The sequence below is a fragment of the Globicephala melas genome, chromosome 11 (assembly GCF_963455315.2).
Source record: "Globicephala melas chromosome 11, mGloMel1.2, whole genome shotgun sequence".
NCBI classification, from domain to species: domain Eukaryota; kingdom Metazoa; phylum Chordata; class Mammalia; order Artiodactyla; family Delphinidae; genus Globicephala; species Globicephala melas.
The window spans coordinates 62,131,082-62,151,753 of NC_083324.2; the positions used below are offsets into that span (position 1 = coordinate 62,131,082).

Below are 20,672 nucleotides of genomic sequence, written 5' to 3' on the forward strand. Positions count from 1 at the left end.
GGCAGTTTCTTATAAAGGTAAACATACACTTACTTACAGGATGCCGAAGTCTCCTCCTAGTTATTTACTCTAGAGAAATGAAGGCTCACGTCTACACAAAAACCTGTACACTAATGTTTGTAATAGCTCTGTTGATAATAGCCCCAAAATGGAAGCAACCCAATGTCCTTCAGTGGGTAAATGGTTAAACAAACCATAGCACATCCATACAATGGAATCTTCCTCAATAATAAAAAAACAAAGTATTGATCTAAGGAGGTATGCAACAGCTTCAATGGATCTCGAAGGCATTACGCCACGTGGAAAAAACCAGTCTCAAAATGTTACATACTATACGATTCTATTGAAATGAATGTCTCAAAGGGACACAGCAAAAGAGACATAGTTTTGCAGAATAGGTCAGTGGTTGCCAGGGGTCAGGAGAAAGGGGAAAGATATAACTTCGAAAGGGCAATTTTGAAATTGCATATTATGTCCCCACAGGGGAGTTTTTTGAGGTGATTGAACTGTTCATGTATAGATTTGTATACACGACTTTGATGGTATAGAACTGTACACAAAAAAGTCAATTATATGGTATGCTGCTTTAAAAATAAAATTTTAAATGAGAAAAATAATTACCAGATATATTTATTCAGCAGCTTTTTCCTTTGCAGCAGGGCTTTCAAGAACAAATAAAAGTTATTTACCAAAGGATAAATGTACACATTAGAAAGTTATAATGCATAAAAGAGAGACAGAGAAAAATCACTGGGAGATTTGAGTGGGGAGAAATCATTTCCAGATAAGAATGAGGACAGGTCAAAGGTAGCCTGGATCTTAAGGGATTGGTAGGTTTTTTTAATTTTTTTACTTTTATAATTAATAGTATTGGTACTACAGGAGTAATATATGCCCAGGTAACACATTCCAACAATACAGATGGAAAACTAATTGGCAAAAGACACACACACACACACACACACACACACACACACACACAATAACTACTAATCCCACACCCCAGGGTAACCACTGTTAACTTGGACACAGCTTGGTTTATATCCTCCCAAACATCTTTCTGTGCACGCACAAATGCTAAATATATACAATTTACTGACCAGACTGAACTCAGTAGAGTACAAATATGAAATGGTTTTGTTTTTCTCCAACGCCTGTAACTGTGCTATCAGATTTCTCTGTATCACCCCTTAAAAACAGCTTGGGAGGACTCCACAGTTTTGTGGTGCCTTTCAGACACTAACTCTAAGTTTAGTCAGAGCAGCAGTTTTGGGGGGAGAAGTATTAGCCTATAATGATCTCAAACAATACCTAACATGTCAAGAATTTGAATAAAATTGCCAAAATGCAAGAGGAAAAAAAAATCTGTCTAGATTAATATTATCGTACACTTCTGATGTTGAATATGCATGTTTAGCTACATTAATAATTTATGAGTAGACTTTTGATTATTTCATCTATATCCCCAAAGATTTACATATTCAAGCTTGCCCAAAAAAACTTGAGGGCATCCCTATCAGAAAAATGGAGAATCACCTCCCATTCAAGGTCACTCTATATCAAACATATTTACAAATGGATGATTTGGTTTGCTTTTTTAATAATAATAATAATGTCTTTTTTCCTTACTTAACAATATATCACCTATGAGTTGTCAGCGTAATTATATCTATCTTTTTTTTAAATGACATAACTCAGCTAACCAGTCACACTTTGACAAGCATTTAGATTGTTTCCAGTTTTTGCCATTACAAAATATTGTCACATGGAAGGTGGATATACCTTGTGCATTCATTTCCTAGGGCTGCTGGAACAAATTACCACAAACAACAGGAATATATTCTCTCACAGTTCTGGAGGCCAGAAGCCCAGAAGCGAGTAGTTGGCAGGACCACACTCCCTTGGAAGGATACAGAAGAATCCTTGCCTCTTCCGGCTTCCAGTGGTCCAGGTGTTCCTTGATTTCGAGCAGCTCACGCCAAGCTACCCCCATGTGTCTGTCTTCTCCACTTCTCTTAGGACACTTGTCTTTGGATTAAGAGTCCATCCTGACCCAGGATGATCTCATCTTGAGGTCCTTAATTACACCCTCGAAGACTCTTTCTTCAAAGAAGGCCACATTCACAGGTTCTGTCTGGTCACATCTTTTGAGAGCATGAAACTCACTACACCTTATAACATGTGAACATGGAGTCTGTAAGATCGGTTAAATGTGCCCGAACTAGACTATAAAATATTCACACCCAAATTGTGATAGACACCTCACCAACCCTGGATATTCTTGGCCTCTTTCATATTTGCTAATAGAAAAGGATAAAGTGGTGCCTTGTTTTCATTTGTAATTCTTTGGTAATTAATGAGAATAAACATCTTTTTGCATCCTCATTAGCATTTTCTATTTCTTCATCTGGCTTATGTCCTTTGTTTATTTCTTTATGGTGATTTTTTTAAATTTCACTCATTGATTTGCCATTGCTCTTGATTGATAGGATTTGGGTATATGAAAGAGAAAGAAGTGGATATTTTTAAACCTGGCCTCTCCTTCCTTCTGGAGGCTCTGAGTGTGAATAACTCAGGTCTGGAATTTGGGTGAGGTGTGACGGCTCCCACTGTGGGAGCCCAGGTCAGGCCTCTGGTCACCAGACCTAAGATGGGTCAGTCGGTTGGTTTGTTTGTTCTGTTGTACAGATCAAGCAGAGCTCAATCAGCAGTCCATCTCCACTAAGCAGTAGAACACAGTAGCTGAAAACATAGGCTCTGAGTCAAACATCCTTCAAGGAAAGAACACACCAGTTCCTCACTGTGCTGCTTTGGACAGTCAGCCTTGCACAGTTGCAAAATGAGAAATATATACAAATAAGATGCTGAGAACGCTTTGCACCTGTTTTTCTGTGGGGAATGCTCCCCCCCAACCCCATCTCCTCCTCATGGAGTGTCAGCTCCTGAGAGAGGCTTTCCTGAAGGTTCCTGAGTTGCCCCCACTCACTCTCTCGCTTCCATCTATCTCTATTCCTTCTTCCTGTTTTATTTTCTTTTTCCATTTATTGTTACTTGAAATTACCTTGTTTATTCATTTGTTTGATGCACAACTGTCAGCTCTCTCACCGTCCTCCCCTATAACGCTGGTCCCATGAAGGCTGTGGTCCAGCTGGTTGTGTCCACTCCTGTATCCTCAGTACCTAGAGCAATGCCTGACCCACAGCAGATGCTCAAAGGACATTCAAGTAGTTAAAGTAGATGAATGAATGACTGAGGAATGAGAGTAAGTAGGCTTGCACACAGTAAGTGTTCAAAAATGATAATGAGAGGCAATATCTAAACCTCTATGATTCTGCTTGTTAAATCAACAAAACAAAGAGGCCATTAGACTGAGTGGCTTCAACACTTTAGCTGCCCCCATAAGCAAACCAAAACCTAAGCCTGAAACACCTCAAGGTTAAGAAATCGAAACTCAGGACAACCAGTCACAAGCAGCCAACTAGACTTTCCCAAATAAGGCGGCCACTTAAACCACAGCCCATCAGATCATTTCCTTGCTTTGCTTCCCCTTCTTCTCTGTACAAGTCTCTCCCAGCTCCTGTCAGTGGAGTTCTCCTAATTACTTCCGGTTTGATGCTGCCCAATTCAATTGATTTTTGCTCAGATAAAACTCTTAACATTTTTAATATGCCTCAGTTTATCTTTTAACATACTATACTCAGCACAAAAATAGAACTTGCTAACAAGTGCCTGTGCTGTCAAATCCTCTTTTGGGTCAAATGTACTGTGTTTATATTGTCATTGTCACTGTCTTATTTTTAAATGTTCTAGCATTTAAAAGGGGAGAACTCTGTAGCTATTATTTTGTTTTGCTCTAAAGATGGTTAACACTTTAGCATGGCTGACCAGTTCATCTACAACTCACTATAACACAGAACACACACTGCATTTATTACATTACCTCTATTCTTTTCACCTTCATTTTATAGTTCATTTTACAGGGTGTGGGCTGAGGGAAATGAGTAAAGGTGGTCAAAAGGTACAAACTTCCATTTATAAGATTAATAAATTCTGGGGATGTAATGCACAGCATGGTGACTATTTTAAAAAAAATCAAAAGAGACTGGGAGAGTTAAGGACAGACTTTAAATACAGGGCTCTTCATTGTCATATCTTTCCTGTTTAGATCACTGAGTAAACCTGCATCACGCAGTTTCACACATGGACCCACCACCCATCTGCTTCTTTGAAATCACGGTCAACAGGTCAGCACCACGCCAAAGAGAATTTTCTCTTTTTTTAACATTTTTTAAAAAATTTTATTTTATATTGGAGTATAGTTGATTCACAGTGTTGTGTTAGTTTCGGGTGTACAGCAGAGTGATTCAATGATACGTATACATATGTCCATTATTTTTCGGATTCTTTTCCCATTTAGGTTATTACAGAATATTGAGTAGAGTTCCCTGTGCTATACAGTAGGTCCTTGTTGATGATCTATTTTATATATAGTAGTGTGTATATGTTCAATTCTCTTGTCAAAGAGAATTTTCTAATTTGTGTTTTCATCACTGGCAGTCACTTCTTTAAACCTGAGAGATACAACAGTCTACACTGCAGCCAAGCCCAAGGACATTCCCTTTTGAAGGACAAGTGGACTCTGGCTTTAAGATCAGTCTCGGCCATTAACACACTTCAGTAACATTCACCCATTTAAAATCCAACCTAGTTATTCCTCTTGAGTTATTTTATTTGTGCTTGTTTATTTTTAAATGGCAGCTCCCAGAATGGTTTTCAGAGGAAAATGATTTATTAAGGTTCATAAAATGTCATCACAGGGTACCACTTTCTCTAACAAATTACCCAGAAAACTAAGATGAAAGCCAAACTTAAACAACTTAAACTTTTTCCAGAACATGGTCAAAAATGACAGAAACACCAACTTCCAAAGAGCTCCTACAATTTTGCTCATCCCCTTTATTAGTGAAACTTTTATTGTTCAAAGATCTAAAACATGTCAATCTTTAAAAATTATTTAAATTGGTTTTATAGATTTTTATGGTTATTATGCCTCTTCTACTCCAACTAGAGATGAATTTTCCAGTAGTAACTCTATTTCTATTAAGTTCTATGATGGGATTGTGGTCTTTTTGAGATTCTCTCTGAGTAGGGTTCTGATAAAACACCCATCTTAACTTTAATCATGGGCTTCATTAATAAAAAATTCCTCCAAAAGAACATTCTGAACACCTGATATATTACAAGTTCTCAGTTACCACCCACAACACATCCAGTTCCATAAGAGAAAAAGAAACCTCAAATTCCTAGGGAATATAAAGCAAGGCTGTGGTGATGTAAAAATGAAACAATGCATATAAAATCCCAAGGACCATGTCTATCTCATGATATGTGCTCAAAATCTTTGTTGGTTTTGATTCTAATTTCCTAACGTGAAAAGTAAATGTTCTTTCTTACATATGTGACAAGAATTATAAAAAATAAAAAAACGAGTGTTTATACATAACAAAAACTGATTGGTATGCTAAGTAAGAAAATTAGGATTCTAAAAGATACAAAAGAAAATGTGATATAGTACATGCTAAGAAGTCACAGTTTGGCAATGCCAAAAACAAAACAAAATCCAGTAGACCTTTCTAAGGACATCTGAATGCAGAGACCAAAATGTCAGAAAGAGTGGTTTTCCACTGGGACTTCATGGATCAGTCACTGATTTTTAAAGATTCATCATCACACGGGTTCGTGCCCTGGTCCGGGAGGATCCCACATGCCGCGGAGCAGCTGCGCCCGTGAGCCATGGCCGCTGAGCCTGCGCGTCCGGAGCCTGTGCTCCGCAATGGGAGAGGCCACAACAGTGAGAGGCCCGCGTACCGCAAAAAAAAAAAAAAAAAAAAAAAAAAAAAAAAAAAAAAAAAATTCATCATCATTTTATAAGTAGAAAGAAAATTTTAAAAACAAAAAAATGAGAAAAGATGTACTCTCCCCATAAAAAGGACAATCCATTAAATAAATTGAATAAACATAAATTGTTTTATGAAGGAGACTGCATTGTTCTTATTTTTCTCATTTACTCTGGAGTGAGTAAAACCTTGTCGCAGACAAGCAGTCATCCGCAAATCAGTTTTGGCAGCCAGTCTTCTAGAAAACACCATGAATTAATGAGAGCCTTCTGAGGTCTTCATTTCTATCTCAAGGAGCTTCAATTCTTCCAACCATACGTAAGAGAAAACCTCACTATGAAACCAGTAACCTTAACTTAGACTGGAGTCAGATCAGAGAACAAGTCTACTGATGACACATCCGAGGGCATATCCAATAGTCTAGTATGTATTTGATGGGTACTCAGGCCACATGTCAGGACCAGAGCTGACCCTCGGCAGAACTCTAAGGGAGCAGGGGAGTCAGGGGAAGTGTAAACGAGAATTTTCTGAACACCATACACCTTGATCTAGGTGGTATCTTTATTTAATCTCCCATTAAATCATAAAAATATCATCAGTAGATATTAGCAACAATACTTAAAAAGAGAAAATTAAGGTTCACTGGAAAAAAGTGACCGAAGACAACACCATAGCTGGAAGTCACCAGAACTGTGATTCCATCTCTGAATCCAACGTGATATTTTAAGCCCTCAGCACTTGCAACTTGGTTGGGACCTTTACCCCCAATCTTCCTTGCGATAACCATCCATCTCTTTATCAGAATGATCTTTCCCCTTTCAAAAGGCACCCCCAAGCCTGCTGACATTTTGCTTTCTCAACAAACCTGACAAACTTCTGTAAATCCCCCCAAGGATGAACATATCACCCCTGCCCTTGTAATAGACATTGTCACTTCACAACAACACTTCCTTAACCCAAAATCATGATGGGGGAAAAAGGTTATTGTTTGGAGGTATCTATCAAGACGTCTCTCACTGTGCTTTAAATCTCTCTCTCTCTCTCTCCCCCCTCTTTCACTCACACACACACACACACACACACACACACACACACACCCCTACGTATACACAAAAGCATACACTCAATTTTAGTGACTTACAGATGTCCTTTGAGAGGAAATTCCCTATATGGACCCACTTAATTGTGTTGGGTTACAGAGCTAATCCAGGGAAGCAATGGAAGATTGGCAAGATTCCAGATGCCAAGCACGTGGAATTCATATATGTGCAGCTGGAGCAGTATAAAATGTCCTCCAGCTCTCAGGATCATAGAAACACAGTGAACTTTACTACCTGTCCTTTGCAGAGCACACACAGAATTATCAATCAAGTAAGAACAAAAGCAGAACATGAAATGGGAAAAAGTAATGCAGCCTATTAGAGACCTCCTTCCAACTCCCAAACTTTATTTTTAATTTTATTGAATATATTTGATTTACAAGGTTGTGTTAATTTCTGATGTATACCACAGTGATCCAATTATACATATATGTATATATTTCATATTCTTTTCCATTATGGTTTATCACTGTAATTCATATTCTTTTCCATTATGGTTTATCACAGGATATTGAATATAGTTCCCTGTGCTATATAGTAAGACCTTGCTGTTTATCCATTCTATATATAATAGTTTGCATCTGCTCATCCCAAACTCCCAATCCTTCCTTCCCCTCACCCCCTCCCCCGCTTGGCAACCACAAGTCTGTTCTCTATGTCTGTGAGTCTGTTTCTGTTCCATAGATAAGTTCATTTGTGTTGTATTTTAGATTCCACATATAAGCGACTGCCCAAACTTTTTGATTACTCCTTGCCTTGTGTGTCAACCAAAGACAAGATCAGTAAGAATCACAGATTTTTACTATGTCCCTGTGACTCTCAAAAGGTAACACTGAAGGAACATTTTTTCCAACTCTACTGAGTTATAATTGACAAATAAAATTGTAGGATATTTAAAGTGTACACTGTAATGGTTTGATACACGTGTACATTGTGAAATGATTCCCCCCATTAACCTGATTAACACCTCCAGAATCTTACCTATTTATCTTTTTTTTCCATTTGGTGAGAACATTTAAGTTCTACTCTTTTAGCAAATTTTAACTATTGATACAGTGTTATCAACTATAACCACCATGTTATACACTAGGTACTCAGACCCTAGTCACCTTATAACTGAAAGTTTGTACTCCTTCACCAATATCTCCCAATTTCTCCCATGCCCCAGCCCCTAGCAACCACTTTCCTCCTCTCTCAAAACAACATTCGTAAGTCCTGGCATTATCCACACGTTCCCAAGAGGGTCTGCGTGTTTCTCCCCCATCTCTGATGCCCCGACAACAAAGTGTCTGTTTCTACTCTGTACTCACTGGGGACCATATTGGAAACCTCTCTTCCCACATCCCTCCTTCCAGGACTGATGTGTGAGAGAAAAATTAATTTTCATAGCGTTAAGTCAATATATTTGGGTCTACTTATAACACCTATTTAGACTACCCTCCTAATACAAGTAAATTAGCCTAAGAATCTTCCCATTAAAACTTTAGCGACTGGCTGGAATTACAGGGAAATAGGTATCAAGATTTTTACATGTGTTATTTGTAACAATAACCCTTTGTTATGAGCACTATTATTATCTTCCCTCCACAGACAAGGAGTCTGACATTTAAAGCAGTTAATAAACTTCATTACAAGTTAATACACTTGACAAGGTTAAATGCCCCACATGACACAGTGAACCGTGGGAGCCAGGAATTACGTCAGTGTGACTGTCAAGCCAGGGCTCTTCACCACCATGTATAGTATCCCTTTGTCCCTAAGAACACTGGGCTAAGCCAACTCAAATATTCTGAGAAAGAAACTGGCTTTTTTTTTAAACCAATAAACTGTTCTTTTTTGCAAATGTTTTCATCTTTGACCAATACTTCTTCTACATTGCCCGTTCTTATTAACTGCAGCGTGGGGACCTCATAACATGGCTTTCTTACGGTATACAGACCTATGCTTTTAAAGGTTCAACCTCAACAATTAAATATACTTGTACAAGCGTCATTCCCTGTGGTAAATACCCCAGAAGGATTTGGATTTTCCCCTTTCTGTAGGTGAGGCATGAAATCTAGGCATGGTATGTCCATCAGAACTTTCAAGAATCTAAGCTCTACCCTCTCAGGAGGTCATAGAATCACATAAATTAAAACTGAGAGGAACCTCAAATGATCCAGTTTAATATTTTCTTTTTACCAATAAGGAAATTGAGACCCAGGGAAGTTAAGTGACTTGTCCCAGCCATGCTTAAATTGATCGTCAAGCTTTCCTCATTCTTTCCACAATTCCACTTGGCTTCACTCAGAGAACAAGAGGCCAAGGAAAAGAGCAACATTTAATGTTCCCTAGTAACAGCATGACAAGATTTGTGATGCTGGGGGAAAAAAAGAATACCGTTTACACCTTTGAACAAAATGCTTCCACACCTTTGAATAAAGTGATATAATATTCTATCCACTGGGAAATTGATAAAACTGCAGCTATTTGTTTATGGCCCTTCTCTTTCTCTTACTGGATTCTTCTCATTTCACGAGTGAAATTAACCAACATTTAGGAAAACTAGGCTGAGCTCTCCCTCTCTCTTCACGGTCAGGGGCAATGGCTGCACCACTAACTCTGTAGCCCTGAAGCAAAGACATAAAAGACCATCTCTATCTCTGTCACACAAGATAACCTGATACACAAAAAGGAAAGCTAAGTTCAAGCTCTTAAAAAGAATGTGGGTAAGTGGATTCAAATTGTCCTTTTGCTAAGAACAGAAGCAAACGACATTTATCTGTTAGAGAATGCTTTCAACTCTTCAAGAATCTAGAAGCCATCCCTGACCCCTGGAATCATTGATTCCCTGGTCTCCATGCATGTGTAAGTTAAATATCGGCTGCCCACGTGCCCTGGCTTGTCTGGGACAGTCCTGGTTAGTGCCTGTGGTCATGAAGCAATTATTAATAGGGCCCCCTTTTACCCTCAAAAGGATCCCTGTTTGAATAGTAAATCACATGGTCACCTGATTAAATAAGAATTAAAAAAGCTGTCCATCACATAAAGAACTCTGATACTTAAAAATAAATAAATACCAATAGTACCATAGAGGAAATTAAAGTGGTTGGTCATAAAAATGAGAAAAGTTCCCCTGAAACTATCTTGTCATTCTTTAAAGTTATAAAGTTTCAGATAGAAGGATATCTCAAAGTAAGTTCTTATAAAGTTCAGACTTGCAAAATATTGCAAATGCCTCATTCAGAAAATATTTCCTATAATCTTTCTAAAACAGTAATCATGTCCATCTGAGTCTTTAATTAAACTAATGTTTCAGTCCATCATTCTTAGTGTTCCTATAGGAGCATTATTTGTTATTAGGACCCAAACACTAATTAGAAAGCAAATAAGTTGTTACATACATTTATCCCAAAATGTATTCTTGTGCAAATTTAACCATAAAGAAAACTGAGTTTAAAGGCAACATGATATGGTGGTTAAGTGCATGGACTTGGAGACAGCCTGGGTCTGACATGAGCTCCACCATTTACTAACTGTGTAACTAATTTCTCTTACCTTGGTTTCCCCATACATAAAAGTAGAACAGAAATAATATCAAATTTGGGGGTTATTGTGTAGAGCTATACATCATATGTGTGTGTGTGTGTATAAACATATATATGTTTATAAACATATATATAATATATTATATATATAAACATATATATTTATATTTATAAATATATATTATATTTATAAATATAAATATATATATATATATAAACAGTGATGCCTAGGTCATAGCAAAAATATGTAAGTATTAGTAGTATGGGTGACTGTTGTTGAGTTGATGAAATGTTTCCCTGGTGATAAAGAGAATCTATAGTATGTGGGATTCTTTCTATTATGGATAATTAGAGTATATATGCCTTTCCAATAAATGGTGCTGGAACATTTGGACACCCAAAGACAAAGAAGAAGAAGGTAGAAAGGAGGACGAGTAGAAGTAGGAGGACAGGATGAAGAGAACAATGACGAAGGGGAGGTGGAAGAGGGGGAGAGGCGCGAAAGAAGAAGAGGGAGAAGGGGAGAAGGGAAAGGGGGGAAGGGGGTGAAGGCGAGGGTTAAGTATCATCCTAAAATTTTACCTAGGACTTTAAATACATGGGAAACCAAAAACAATCCGTTTTACATCTCAAGCATTATAAGAACAAACCAAAGCCAAATGCACAAAGATTCCAGATATCTCCAGGATAGATACACTATACTTCATCCAGAGTCTACAATTTATACTGCAGAGTAGGTTAGGGATAATCTACCTCGCAGCACTGGTATTTGGTAGAAAAAGAAAATGAATCTTAGCAAAATATAAACTCCTCAAAAATAAACATAGTAATCCTCAAAGGATAGCACAGATTTTATTGACATCCTAAGCATCTCGTTAAACATAACTGCCAGTGGTAGAGGTTCCTGGTATCTGAAAATATCTAATTAATCGCCATTTTTCATAGTACTTAATTTTCACAAGGGACTTGTAAACCCAACCTGTTCTTGGAGCAAAAATGAAGTCCAACTAATTATTTTAAATGGTATTAAAAATCGTATCACTGTAGCTATATTTCTACCCACTCTGAGAAAGTTCCATGCCTCTGTCATTCTTTCATTGCTCCAACGAACTAGTGCTTTAGCTCACATTTGGAGTTTGCCACTTTCCTCCTGTCACATGCTGGCCTATTGTCACACTCTGGCAATGCTGTCACCAGTGCCAAAATCTACAATTCTGCCACCAATGCCATCACTGCCTGCCGACGGCCACACCAAGGTGTCCAGGGCTCTGCGTTGAGGATGCTGATGCCTTTGCCGAAGCTGCCAGCACCCAGCACACCGGCATTTAGTGCTTTCTACGCTGCTCAAAGACTTCATGGAAGACAACTGTCCATTTTTACTCACAAACAAAACTGCTGAGGTCGAGCTGGAGGTCAACCAGAAGGGGAGGCCGCCTGCCATACTCAGGGTCCCTTATTTTCTATGAACAAAACCATAAGAATCTCATCTGTCTTTTCCCCGAGGACTTGGGGATAAGTCTTTCACTGGGAAGCTTTTCAGTGTCTCTTAAAAACAGTCCTTTGAAAGTGCCAAGCTACCAGCTCTCCAGACATGGCTGAATCTTAGGATGAATTCAGTGTAGGCTTAGTCTGTGATCCCTGCTACCTATGAAGTCAAAGTGCATTGCACACCCACACACAGACACACGTAAAAGTCACACCTGGGCAGTTGAACTGAGATTTATTGGGTATACATCAGGCACAGCCCTTGGTGCCATGAAAATCAAGTTCCTGACCTTGGGGGGTTTGCAGTCTGCTGGTGGCCCAAGGCTGTTTGACCGAAAGATGAAAACTCACCAGATGTCTACAAGTCTGCTTTCAGGTGAAGAATAGTGACAAATATCAGTTTACCTTGCATTCTTCTCTGATTCAATCTCATCAGTTCAGCAGGATCATTAAAACGTGAGGTTATTATGAAAAAATATCACTCTGAGCTATTTGAAATTTCAGTAAAACTGAAAAATATAGTTCAGTACACAGTATTGCTGTCTTTGTTTAGACTATTAAGAGATGTGCTACACAAATATATTCACTGATTGCATGTTAATGTCCTGCCAATGTGGAGGGTCCATAAAAGACTCGTTCATTCCACACTGTATAATATCTGAATTTTTGTAGGGAAGAGATGGAGTATATTGTCCACTATACCACTGCCCTTAAATTTCCTCATATGATGTTATCATAGATTAGTAACTAATTTCCCTACTGTGTCCATTATTTTCACTTTTACAAAACAACATTGTAATAAACATTATTATAACTAATAGTTGTATATTTCTTTGCTTCAAAGAATTCCTGGAGTAAAATGACCTGGCCAGTAGCTATGTAAGCGCTTAAAGCCTTGTTCCAGAAAAGTTGTGCCAGTATAAGTCCTACTTGTAGTATAGGAACTATATGTTTTATAGAAAAATTCTTAAATAAAGAAATAAATGAACCATTGGTGGTGTTGGTTTCCCAGGAAAATACATTATGTACAAGGAAGAAAAATGCCAGATGAAGGTGAGAGACCTAAATTATGATCTCCTGAACAGAGTAGTTTCTGAATTTAAAACTTTTTTCAACCAAACAGCACTGTTAACCATATTTCTGTTCTTCTTTTAAACATTCTACACACACATGCACTACGATGCCTTCCTATTTACCTCTATTCTTCCCCTGCTACAAACATCCCACCTTGATAAGTCTAGCAGTCATTGGTATATTTTTTATTAATTGTATTAGGTATGTCCTAATTATTTGTACCTCACAATTTAGCCATTTGTTCTACCCCTACATAGTACTTACATTAATGTAATGTAATTATCCTCTGCTGAGACAAAGTCATAATGTCTTTCAGAATGGGCGCCAGGTTTTTAAAATGCTCTTACTTTTGAAACTTTGTCCTCCTTCCAGGACAGACAAAATTAAAACTTCGAGTTCTGATGATGGCACACTTCCTCAGCATTGCCTCTGGTTTGAGATCACATTCCCTCTGCAGAGGACAAATCCCAAGTACAAGTCCAGGGTTTCTTCACCAGATGCGAGAAGTAAGTTATACCCCACTGCGATTCTCATTTGTCTAATGGCTCCCGTGTATTGAAGGCTTCTTGTGTGCAAGTGCTTTTCCAAAATTTCCTTATTTCCAGTCCATATAACAGCCCTGGGAGGCAAGTCACATCCCATTTTACAGATAAGGAAGCTGAAGCTGACATAGGTTGACATAGGTTGAACACACAAGAGTCCTCACCACAGAGTCCCTGAATTTAACCATCACGATCACTATGGCACAAAAAGAAGGGTCAAAACTATAACTTTCTTAATTTTCAATTTTCAAACTTTTAGAAACAGCATAATTCTTTTAGTTATATGCTCAGAATATTTCTTGGCATGCCACGTACCATAGCTTATACAACACTTCTACATAATGCCTCTCTCTCAGTGAAGAATCAGGATGTTTCCAACACTCCCTACCTATTGAAAAGATTTTCCAACACAAAGCATTGAGGAAGAGCTTTAAAAATAAGTCAAGGGTCTTCTGGTTCAAGATGGCTGATGGAACCCAGGAGTTTCCCTCACATCCTTCCCTGCACCTCATTAAAAGGAGAGGAAAGGAATTTAAAAGGATAAACCCACAACAATAAGAGATCTGGCATGGGAGGGGAATCAGCATGAAAAACCATATTGTAAATTTCTAGAAGATAAAAAGGAGATGGAGGTGTATTGCTCTATGAAGCAGAGCTGCAGCCGGGAAGGGACCCTTAAAAGATGCCTTTCCAAACCCTGGAGGCACAAGAGTCAAGGAAGGCAAATTCCACAGGGCATGACTGTAGTAGATTTGCAAAGGAGAGAATTCATTGGAGGTCTCTTAGACCCACCCCACCCCCTTCTCCTTCCACACCCCCTGCAAAGGAGTACGGGCAGCCACGAGGTCAGCAAGCTACATGCAGAGGACTCCCAGGCTGGACGAATGAATGAATGAATAAATAAGGAGAAGCAATTAGAACAAAAAAGCATACAGGAATTCCCAGATTGAAAGCTGAGCTCCACCGGAAAAACAAAACAGAAATGGAAACACTTGATTTTCCATATTTCCTTCACACTTTCTAAAGGAGTTCCCCACTCCCTGTGATAAGCTTATTAATTCATGCTGACTTTTTCTCATTCAGCTTCCCCATGACGACGTGATATCCCAGTAAATTATACCAGGTTCAGGAAAGCAATCCTATGGGCTCTCTCATCTGCTCCAAAAATAAATGTCATCAAGTCAGTATTTAAGAGCATGAAGTGGTCTCTGAATGGCTACATCCTGACATCCAGCTTGTTTCGGAGAACAATCTGGGATGAGGTCTTCCCGAGAAGCTACCCATGCAAGGTAACGCCCACTAACTGAAAAGGAAATTGATGAAAGGACCCTTGAGAAAAATAGGTTATAAATAAAAGAGAGAAACCAGCAGTTAAACCACAGACATTCTCTTGCCATTTTAAAAAATCATCTCCTTATTTTTATGAAGATCAGATAGCAAAATAAAGCCCATGGCTCTCAAATATAATTCCATCACTAATACAGCAGCCTATTTGTCATTTCCTGGGGGGAGCCATACTCAGAACAGAGCTGGCTAGGTAAGTCACTGTAATTCCCACAGTGAGAACCTAGGAGCTATCTCACCACACGTACAGGGTATTATAAATGTCACTGTGAAATCACAGCTCGGTTAAAGCCTGTCATCCATCCCTCTTCTGTTACTCACCATCACACAGAGCTCTAGCAAAAGATCCATTCAAACAGTGCATCTCAGACTTACATTATCAGCAGACACTGCTTTAATTAGCAGTGGTTTTCAAAAGACTGGATGGCTTCGAGAACTTCGTGTGAACCATAAGGTATAAATCTGGATCCTCATCAGTTTCACTTTACTCTTCACCTCCCCGCCCTGGGTTCTAACAGGCACAGCCCTCATTTTTTCTTCAAGGGAAAAGAAAAATCATAAGGGTGACTAGGATTTTGCCATTCGTGTGCAATCTACTTTTTCCCCAACCTCAGTGATGCAAAAGGGACTAAAATTAGAGTTGCAAAAGAGACTAAAATTAGAGTTGCAAAGGGACCAAGTTATCTGTGTCAGGCACACTGCAGGGAGCAGCGAGAACTACAAAAGGGAATGAATACGCCCTAAACAAACCATCTTAGAAATAACATTTAAAACACAGAGCTCATATTTTCTAAATTGTTATTCCCGATGAAAATAAAGTGTTCCCTTTATTTTATGTTATATCGTAAGAAAATAGAACGCCTTATTTCGATAATATCTCAATATTAGTATTGAGGCATTTACATGCTTCCTTCTCCATCTATTCCATAATTTTCCTGCATGATTCAGTCCTCAAATCTTCTCAAATCTTTGTCATTTCTCACTTCTCAGTGAAAACATCGAAAATATATGCAATTCAATGCGTGAGTACTGAACTGTGAACGTCCTACTGCAAGGAAGTTTTAATCTAATCACAAGGGCTTCTGTTTCACATTTTACATTCGGTCAGTGACGACATAAAAATATTAACGATTTCAATGTTTGTATAAAGAGGCATTGTTTGGTATGGCAAGGATTTAATCAGCACACAGCCAAAGGGTATTTTTCTACAGACTCATAAAGTTTTAGACAGAGTAGCAATCTTGGAAAATCCAACCCAGCCTCTCACCTTGTAAATAAGGACATCAAAGGTTAAGTGATTTGTCAAAAGCCACACAAACAACTTTCCCACCAATACTGGTCCTAGACTCAAATACAACATGCTTTTCACCACACCAGATGGCACTTAGGAAGAGGGAAGAAGACCTCTTCTTTGGAATAAGAAGTCTTCAGCACCGTACAATCACACACACACACACGCACACACGCACACACACACACACAGGCATAGGTTCTCTGTTCTGATTTTCATAGATATGGTAGGATGGTCCTCAGAACACCTGCATGCCCTCTCCTACCCTAACTCATCATTTTCCCAGTCTCACCTCATTCTGCAATGATGCCCATTAAGACTCTATTCCCACTGCTTAGTGGATTTCCCATTGATTCCTGTGATCCACCACCGTCATGGCATCTCGTCTCTTCCCTCCTTTTTTTATTTCATGCTACATATTCTTCAGGAATTTTTAAACCTTTGTTACTAACTCTATGGAGAGGAGGACAGAGAGAGCTTAGAGTGGGATTATTTCTTATGAAAGAGTGCTTTCAGAGCCATTATTTAGTTTTTCACTTTGATCTGCCAAACGATCAGGATTCACGGTTACTCTTTGCAACTATGCATCTTCAGCCAGGGTGAAACCAGACTCTTCTTACTACTCATAATGCTTGAGGGCTGTTTCAGTGCTTTGGAGAGCATGTCTTAATCAATGAACTCCTGAATACCTGGTACAGACTGATCAAGCCTGTATCCCCTTTACTGAGTTCTCAGAGAGTTCTTATCCCCATAAGTCATGGGAACAACGTAACTGATCTCACTAAAAATTCAGAAGTGACACTGAGCTCAGAAATTCAGAGAACCCTAGTTCTGAGTTTCCTGTTTGCCTTCCAGTCGAGGGATGCTTACTGAGGCATTTACTATAAAATCGTGTTCATTACCACCCATCTGTTTCTTGAAAATAATTATTTCCACAGAGTATGCTGGGTGTCAACTTATTACAGAGCTCTGGCCCTCTCTGGAGAAAAGGGAATAGTGAATTCAAAATATACTGATGACGAATGGGCTATCTTGGCAGGGGTGCCAAATAGGGGTATAGAATGCATAGTAGGCACCACAGACATGCCCGAGAGACCAGCAGCATTTTTAGAGATGCCCAAATGCCTACCAAGCTCCATGATGGTGCCACCCATAAAAACAAACGAGCCAGCAGCATGGAGGAGTTAAGGTTTGGGAACAAATTAACTCACATCCTCTACCATCAAAATGATCAGACACAATGGACATCCAAGGCAACTTTCTCAGTAAAATCCAGAACACAGCAAGAGTCATTGATCCACTGTTACAAATGCAAAGAAATGGAAGAAAGTTTTCAAAATAAATAATCAAATGTCAAAGAAAAGGAGATGTCACATTGTTCATTCATTTGTTTTCATTTCCCTTCATTTTGGTCATCACCAAAATTAGTTTATTAAGGATTTAAGGCAATCAATTATGATATAAAGATAGAGAGATTCAGTACCTTACCTCCAGAGAATTACAACCCTAAATTTACCACTTATTGTATTATGTGATGCTATCTTGTCTGGAATTACGTATAGATCAGAAACAACACTCAAGCTATACTGAAAATAATCTCTAGATAACTCACCAAAAACATCAGCAGTATACACTTTTTTTTTTCAGGTATGTCAGCACCTACTGAGTACCTGTTACCAGGGACCCTAGTTAGATACAGTTAGAAAAATAGATATATAGATGTTGGTTTGAAGCCTTGGGAGCTTGCTGGGTGAAATTTGAAATTGGTCCCCATGCAGGGAGGGCAAGGAGAGACTGGAGAAGAGGCAGATACTCCGGATTGGTGGGTAGCAGGTTTAATAAGCAGGGAACTTATATACCAGGCTTGTCTCGGGCATCAGCAAGAGGCGTGGATCCCCTGGATCGCTTGCCAGAACCTTAAGAGTTTATAGAGCGGTCGTAACTGGGTTCAGTCAGATGGTACCACCCAGCTGGTCTCAGCATCACGTTCCTCTCAAGGCTGCATCCTTGGAACAGCTCCCACGGTGGGAACTGTGGGCAGAATGCACATTCTAAGGACAGGGGAGGGGTGAGGAGATTTCCACTGCCCGGGTCCTTCTCTTGGGTCAACCAGAGGTCATGTCCTCCCCATGACCTCCTCCAACAGTAGACATTTATAATGAAATGAAATATGTTACTGCATAAAATGCTTTACAACTGTTCCCATTGCTAAGACATTCTGATGGGTAATTATAATCTTGCTGTCCCTAGTCTATGTGAGAAAAAATAATTTGGAATGTTTTTGTTTTGTACACTTAGAATACGTCTAAGCTACTAAAACTTACCATTATTCTTTTATAATCTACTAACAAATAATCAAAACAATAATCTCCTTGATGGCCAAGACTTTCTTTATCATGCATGTTCTGCTGCAGCCCTTAGTACCTGTCTTATTCCAACTAGGCATTCAGGAATGTGTATTGATCTGAAAGCCTCTTTTTTGTTTCTTTCTGAGGACAATCCTACCTAATAGACACTAGGTTGCATCTCTGAAGATGCTCCAAACAAAACTCAAACTTGTCATCAGTTAATAACAACAGGAATTATAACCAAAACAGCAGTTCTGTGTTTTATTTGCTAACAGATTTCTTCTTAGAAAATAATTAATTTTTTTGTATTAATGAACCTATGAATTGATAACTAAAATAACCTTAAAGTGCTACCCTTCACTGAATTACCACAGAATTTTTAAATGTATACTTTGTGTTTTTATATTTTACCCATAGTTTTTTCTTCAGTGTCTTTTCTCTTTCATTGTATTTAAAAGTGGCAGGATTCGCTTTTCCTAAAATTGAGAAGAATGCTTTTTGTGAGATTCTAAGGAAATCTGCATGGCATCAGATAAGTCTTTCACCCTCAAATTTAAAATAAGTCAAAAAAATTTTAAATATTAAAGATAGAATTTTGTTTAAAATACAAGTTTTTAGCTTCTTATGTTAGATACAACCTGTTTAAAAAAACTGTCAGATGACAAATTTCTTTCTCAATCTCAGTTACTTTTACTCAAAAAAGCAATATTGATGATATTCAGCAACTGACTACTATGTTAATTTGCTTCTAACAAGCGTCAATATAAAATGAGTTGGATGCAATACCCTTCTCATTATCATTATTTTTGTGATACTTACTGAACATTTATTGCTTGGGAGATAGAATTGTCTCTTGAGATATATTATACTAATGTGATAGAAATTATTGGACTTATGTGTGAGATCTATTTGTTCTTATCATCTTTTAGAGAAAGAAACCATTGTGATGTCAGAATGCCCTGAAGTGCATGACCATTTTTACTATGTTAATACATGAATTGTTCCTTTTTGTTAAGAAATTTCAGTTGAAGATCAATGTAAGTGAAATTCTTTGATGCCTTTAATAATCTAAAAGAAAGAGTTCAGAGAGTAGTCAGAATTTCTGGCCTGAATTTTACTTATTTATTATTTACTTATTATTTATCTATTTATCTGTACAGGTAACTTCCCCAAGTACTGAACTTTATTTACTGTGTTCCCTCCCTCCCTGAGAACAGTTTCTGCTCAGTACAGATTGGATATTCTGCCGTCTTTTGATTGGCCCCAGATCTTCCTCCAGTTCTGGAAATTAATCAGAGGCCAGACCTAGGCTTCCCCTCCAGAGTCAAGTCCATGAACTCTGTGGCAGCTACTCCCTCTAAGGAGAGGATTTTGCTCATTTCTAGATTCATAGATGTGTTCCAGGTAGAGTCCGGCATGCAGAATGTGTGACCTCCCAGGCAGTGAAATTTTTATACACCAAGAGATCATTTTCACTTTCGTTCACGTGCCCCATATCCACTATGTTTATTTGCAAAACTTCCTGTAAGAGATTGCCAGGGAGCTCTAGGTCAAATTTCACGCTAATTCATAGCAACTCTTATTCGTGTTTTATTTACCCTCTATCTGGTTCCATCAAGGTTTTATAACCACTAAGCCATTATGGTTAACATATCTGAGTTTTCCCTTTACTTTGAAACGCATTTCAGCTTTCTCTTTCTATATGAACAAACCCTGGGTATGTACTTGCTAAGTAAGTCAGGCCAGGAACAGTTTGAAAACATCAGTCTCAGCTGAGGGACTTCACATACATTATAGTTTTTAATGCTCATGACAGCCTTCAAATTAGGTATTACTGCTCCCCATCAACAAGTAAGTTAACTGAGACTCAAATAGCTTAAACAAAATCCCAGTGTCCTACATTTAGAAGTTATGGAGTGAGAATTTGCACCAGATCTTTCTGACTCAAAACCCCTGGTTAGTTCTACAACAATACATGGCTTTTCAAAACAGTCAAAAAGCAAAGTAGTCTATGACCATGACATGTTTAAACAACCACCTAGAATAGAGGTCCACAGTCGATAT

At 38.4% G+C, this 20,672-nt stretch overlaps 1 protein-coding gene across 3 annotated transcripts in view; it reads right to left on the reverse strand.

Annotated features, from left to right (window-relative positions):
• The window catches only part of MLIP (muscular LMNA interacting protein), a 286,505-nt gene extending 270,945 nt beyond the window's left edge, over window positions 1–15,560 (reverse strand). For 2 of the 3 annotated variants that reach the window (XM_060308346.1, XM_060308336.1), the window contains exon 1: window positions 15,291–15,560. In XM_060308346.1, coding sequence (XP_060164329.1) covers window positions 15,291–15,320 — 30 coding nt within the window. In that variant the 5' untranslated portion in view covers window positions 15,321–15,560. The remainder of the gene's footprint in view (window positions 1–15,290) is intronic. The other variant, XM_060308350.1, reaches the window with a different exon arrangement.
• Window positions 15,561–20,672: the final 5,112 nt, after the last annotated feature.